The sequence below is a fragment of the Varroa jacobsoni genome, unplaced genomic scaffold (genome assembly GCF_002532875.2).
Source record: "Varroa jacobsoni isolate VJ856 unplaced genomic scaffold, vjacob_1.0 scaffold_1365, whole genome shotgun sequence".
Classification (NCBI taxonomy): Eukaryota; Metazoa; Arthropoda; class Arachnida; order Mesostigmata; family Varroidae; genus Varroa; species Varroa jacobsoni.
The window spans coordinates 222,595-228,583 of record NW_019214267.1 but is presented as its reverse complement, the minus strand read 5'-3'; the positions used below and the strand labels follow the sequence as shown (position 1 = coordinate 228,583).

The 5,989-nt window shown below is 40.4% G+C and overlaps 1 protein-coding gene across 1 annotated transcript in view; it reads right to left on the bottom strand.

Moving 5' to 3' along the window:
• Positions 1-704: 704 nt before the first annotated feature.
• Positions 705-5,989, bottom strand: part of LOC111269225 (uncharacterized) — an 11,267-nt gene continuing 5,982 nt past the window's right edge. Inside the window, exons 7-9 of the mRNA XM_022848664.2 lie at positions 5,333-5,683; positions 3,259-3,335; positions 705-2,366 (exon numbers count right to left, since the gene is read on the bottom strand). Coding sequence (XP_022704399.1) covers positions 1,206-2,366; positions 3,259-3,335; positions 5,333-5,683 — 1,589 coding nt within the window. The 3' untranslated portion in view covers positions 705-1,205. The remainder of the gene's footprint in view (positions 2,367-3,258; positions 3,336-5,332; positions 5,684-5,989) is intronic.

Below are 5,989 nucleotides of genomic sequence, written 5' to 3'. Positions count from 1 at the left end.
ACAGAGCTAATCTGGTTCTCTGTATATTAATTCTCAAAATAGCAGAGACCGTGCCCAGCTTGGACACGTTCCTTTGCATGCAAATACATAATTTTATATACTGGATATATTAGTCTATATAAAAAAAAAACGTATATACCAGTTTACAAATTACGAGTATTTATTTTGAACTTTTCACTCGTTTCTTTACAGAAACAAGAGTCTATTTGGACGAAATTTTGGGGTCTTCATTTTTATTACACGTGGCCCTTATTTTGAAAACCGAGTTCACCTTTTACTGGAAGCATGTGAGTTGCAGAGGTAAAGATACGATAGTTAAAGCGATAAATACAAATTATACATTCATTCGGTAGGAAAAATCTTGCGAAAATAAGGCTATAATGGCTATCCATCCCCAATATTAATATTATAATATTACTACCTAATTTTTGGGGTATCGATGCCATAGTTTCATTTCTCTATCTGTAACTTTCGCATCGACTTAACGGCTAGCAGTTTCCTTCTTGTAGAGAACGCAAGGCACGCAAAAAATGTTCAATGTTCACACAAAAATTAACGTGGTATACTCTACCCTTAAACTTCCTAATTTACTTAGGCAATCCGACTGTTTCTGTTATTTGTACACTACTGAATTATTTTTTTTACTATCTGATTCACTACTAAATGTAGTTATTTTCACCCATTGAATAAATAAGTTCGCCTAATTCACAATGCATGGCTGCTGCTTTATTACAATTTTTCATAACTTCGTTGAGTCTTCTTACTTCGCCTTCAACTTGCCTCTTAAGCCCTCGAGATTCGACATGCTAATTTCCGTCACAGATCCAGACCTACAGCGTCGCCCATAAATGCAGAAAAAATAGTCGCTTACGGAGGCATTGACCTCCGTACTATCGAACTTCGCTGAATCGGGTTCGGAAGTGGCAGAGAGATTCGGGGAACTGGTCACTTGGTGGCGCATTTTTTGCGTTTCTCTGCTTGGGGTAACTGCTTTTGGAGTGCTAGTTCTCGGAATAAGTGCTCCTGGAGTGTGGGCTAGTGGGTTAATTTCCCTCGAGAGGATGGTCTTTGTACCACCGATTTTTGGAACGACTGGCTTTGGATTGTACGACTTAGGTGTATCTATTGAAGCCCTTTTCACTGCAAAATCGCTGCATGTGACGCTTCCATCCGATTCCGACGTGAAGTCCTTAGCTTCCGGATGATTACTCGAAAAAAATGTACTCTTCAGGACATTGAAACAAAGTCTTATCTTTCGAAGCGTAATTTTTAGACAAATCTGTTTCACAGGTGCTTACCCTCGAAGGACAAGCTGCCAGGCCACCCCCTCGGATGTTGTTTTGGTCGTTCAGAACGGAGCTTTTAGAGTCGGCAACCTTTGAAATATCCATATTAGAAGCCGTGATATTTGGGACGTCCGTCTCTTGAGTGACATCATGCACAACTTTAGGTTCTGGGACAATTGCCGCGGAGGCGCGAACTTTAGAAGCAGTGATTTTCGGTGCATTGTTCTTTGAAGCCACAACCTTTGTTGCTTCATCGTCTAGCAGAGCACTTGTTGAGCCGCCAGATATCCTCATCAGGGCGTCAGCCCTAGCTGTACCAACGGAAAGTGCCTTTGAGGCATCAGCATTTGGACTATGCCCCGAAGAAAAGAGCCTTAAAACTTCTACATTTTGAGCAGCTGTGGCAAACGCATTTTGAACATCTGTTGCAATATCAGTCTCCGGACCACCCGTTTTGAGACCGGCCACCAACTTGCTGTCTTCCAAATTTACAAATCTAGATCTCGGGATTTTGGGCAATTCTGTAGTCCCCGCCTTTACCACGGTCGGTGTTGGAATCATTAGCGGATTAGTCGGCTTCCTGTCATTGGGACATACAAAGCCCGGTGTTATGGCCCAACGGGTAGTAGCACTCGCTTTTCTGTCATTTAAGTATACAGCACTTGGTCTTGGAGCTTTTGTCTGCGGACTAATGGATTTTTTCTCACTTAAATTTATAAAGCTTGATTTTGCAGTTTTAATTTTCGGAGCAGTGGGAGTTCGGCTGGCGAGTTTCACAACGTCGGACCTCGCAAATTTTATACTCGCGGGTTTTCCTCCATTGCGATTTGAGACCGTTTTCGATCTATTATCTTCAATGACCTTCGATTCTTCTACAGCAAATTTTGATAACGTTAATTCTGCATTGGACAATTTCACATCACTCATCGCTAGGGCAGCTGGTCTAGATTTAGCCGGTTCCAGGTTTGTCGATGTACGGGCAGTGGACTCGAGAGCTGGTACACTAGGGACAGCGTATGTCAGATCAGTTTTTGGCTCATCAAACCACACGCCGATGCCGAGTTTGCCTTGTACTTCCGTCTGTAATGCATAGATGTACACATATATTTTAATATAATAACGCAGTGGAAATAATAATATTGTCAAGAGAACACGTTTGCTGCCCTTAACAATTGAAATTACGATCGATCAATCAAGATCAATAGCATTCTCATTGGATAGATTGCACCCACTTCCTTTATGACGTTCAAAACGAAGTTTCGATATTTTACCATAGCAAATTTTCGGCTGCCTAAGGCTTCCATGGATTAGTCTGTACCTGGACAAAAAAAATCTGGAGGTTGCTTAAAATAAACCAGTGTATAGTAAACGTTTCTATAGACAATGGAGATATTCTATGGTGATGGTGGTGACGGTATGTGTAATACGAGCCACACCTAGTGCGACAATTAGCCTTAAAAAGCATATATAAACCGCAACATTCAAATAGAAAATGAGAAAAAAAATAGGGTAATCTTCGTTACTTGGACCAGCGGTGTTTCGAAGAATGTTAGAGTATAGCCTTGGAGTTTTTACGCGTGGTTATCCTAATACGGTTAAAGCACGCAGCTTAACAGTTATAGCGATAAATTACAGAGAATAATTTATCTGATTTGTAAAACCCAGCTTCCAGTGACAATGCTTAATGAGAAAAACGTTAGTTAGCTTCTCTGGATCATTCCTTACGAGGTTATGTTTAGGGATTCAGCTCAATATAAACACTCCGAACTTACTGTTCGTTTGCGCCACCCCCACCCCATTTTTAAGTTGTTCAGGTTTGTCCTGCTGCTTCTGCTGCTGCTGTTGCTGCTGCTGCTGCTGCTGTTGCTCGTGTCCAATACATTCCACTTATTTTCACCAGGACACCATTAGTTTTAGCCACCATTGCAGATTTATCTCTAATATGAGAAAATTAAAAATAGTTATTTTCTACCGCTTTGATTTTCTTGAAGCCCGTCTTAGTCCCATCCTGGGTCTGTTCTCCCAATGTGGTTTCCAGTAGCGAGGTCACTGTAAGAAAAACACGCCTTTTTAACACAGGTCACCTAACATCACGCGTCTTCGTGAGCAATAGCCAGGCCCCGAATGAGTTTTTGGAAATGCTTAAAATAGCTAAAACTATTCACACTAAAACGGTTCACATGCAAATTGAGCGAATGGGGATGGATACCATTCGACAGGTAACGTTGTCGTTATTTCATGCGAATATACATCGATATCTGCGTGCAATGCACGACCGTGTGCGATGGGCAACGTCGCCTAAGCGTCGAAAGCTTACTCTAACGTTTTTATTATCACATACTCAAATTCACATATCCCAATAACGTAATATCATGATTGCCCTATCAATACTCACTTTATTTCTACTAATATAATTGGCAATCATAATACTACGTTATTGGGGTGTGAAGTTTATTTTATACATTATATATATATATATAACTGTATCAAATCACAAGTTACTATAGCTAGCCCGCAGTATGTCTGCAGATATATATGGTACAGATATATGATATGCAATTCCGACATGCTGAATATACCTAGCTAATACCTACTACCAAGGAAACGTGTGGGGCAAGAAAGCACAAATACTAAGTGCATAGGCATTAGACTGCTTAGAGTATTCGTTTACTCCAACAAATCGCAGCTGTAACAGACATCTAGATATGCTAGACGCTTCTCCGGCTTAAGTAAGTTAAGTTCCCTCACTCCGAAGTTGATAACCACTCTAACGAAACTTTATGCAGTTACCATAAAGCGTTCGAGGTGCTCATCATATATATTTTGCCTAGCGCTTTGGTAGCTTTCAGCAAACAGCTACCTATCATTCGTAGCAGTAATTATTATCGATTGTTATTATATTTATATATAGGTAATTGTCGATAATGATAGAGGATCCTTATCGACAGCTTCTCAAGGCAATCCATCAAGAAATATATTTGTCCACTGTTACTCTTTCTAGGCAATCAAAAGCCTTGTAATTACGTGCACCTCAAGGGAACAATCGGGTTGAAGCCGACATTGGATATTCCTTTGCTCAATCCAGGAGATATTTGAAGTATGTCTGACATCACCGTCGAAATATTAACTAGCTTGCGTGCTTACGATTGTTGTGTCAACGGCCGATGAGTCTTCTGAGGAACTCGAGATAGCATTTCATGATTGCAGACGCCCCTCACGTCCTTTGCAAATATTATCACCCCTTACGTCTAAACCTACTCGACATTGCTAATGAATCCGACTTCTCTCCAAGGCCAGGCCGTTCTCTCGCTTGATCCCTCTCCAGCTAACAGTGAAGATTAGACGATGCCTCGTTTATGGCGACCGTGATCCGGGCGTTTTTTTTGCTAATTAAAACTCTACAAATGGCACGTAAAATGAACCATACGCATTTTTACCCGGCTTAAATTCACGAGAGATACATTTTTGGGATATATTTATGTAATACATTACGTGTAAAAGGCTAATTTGGCCGACAGACCCCGTGGACTGCCTTTGTAGAAAGCCGTTTCTATTGTGGCAATGCGCTGTTCGCTTCCGTGTGATCTCCAAAACCTTTCGCTGGTTTTTAACATTCTAATTGTCGTTTTTTTTTAGAAATATTTCTAATGTTTACACCATCGACGCAGTGTGCTTTCGTTTAGGGTTTCTTTCGCCTAATGTCTTCATCAATCTTCGGATTTCCGAAGCACAATGGCATTCAAGGAACAAAAACTACTGAATTAAGAAGTGCTTTTACTTATGAGGAGGTAAACTAGACCGATTTCCACCTGCAAGCTTCTAAAAGGCTGAGATACTTAGCGGCCGAATTCGTCTACCAGCGATATGCAATTGAAAACTCTATCAAATTCGCTTGTAACAGTCTACTATATTCGAGCAATTGGTGGAAACCTAAAAATAAATGGGGTCCGAAGTAAATTACAATAAATGCCTAAAAAAAAAAGTACTATATGTCTAGAAATTAATTTTTGAATATATATATGCATAAATTTAGGTGTATCACTTACAGGAAAAAGAGATTTCTTTTTTTGGTTTGGCCCCTTGTTTGACGTCATTTTGACCCTTATCAGAGTCCTGTGCCGCTTTGGTGTTTTTTTTTGTTTTTGCTTCTTTGAAGCTTAAAATCTCTTTAATAAATTGATCAAGGACGTCATTTAGTCCTGGGCACACCTCCTCTAGGGTCTTTCCCTCGAGTGTTCGTAGAGTCTCGACTTCCCTTTTAAGTCGCCATATTGCACCATCAACCTTTTTAAACACCTCAACGACGGCGACAACTTCCCTGTCATCGCGAGAGGTTTTAAACTCACAACCAGTGCACCGCGGCGCGTTTGGGACCGATATGTCACTGGGTTTTGACGCTATTTAGAGGAAGGTTAGGTTAGGTTAGGTTAGGTGTAATTAGGTTAATTTTGAAAAATTATTTCACTTGATGCAGTGCGCGCGTTTCATCCGACGCGCGTCGAAATTATATAAATTATATATAAAAATTATATAAAATATAAACAAATAGACAACAGTGTAACAAATGTAACACAACCCAGAAACCGACTACTGCGTTGAACGTGGACTACGCTCGCTTTACTGACAGTTGTATGGATAACAAAATGCTAATAGATTGAAGACGTACGATACGATATCATGGCCACCTAGTAGATACAATTAAA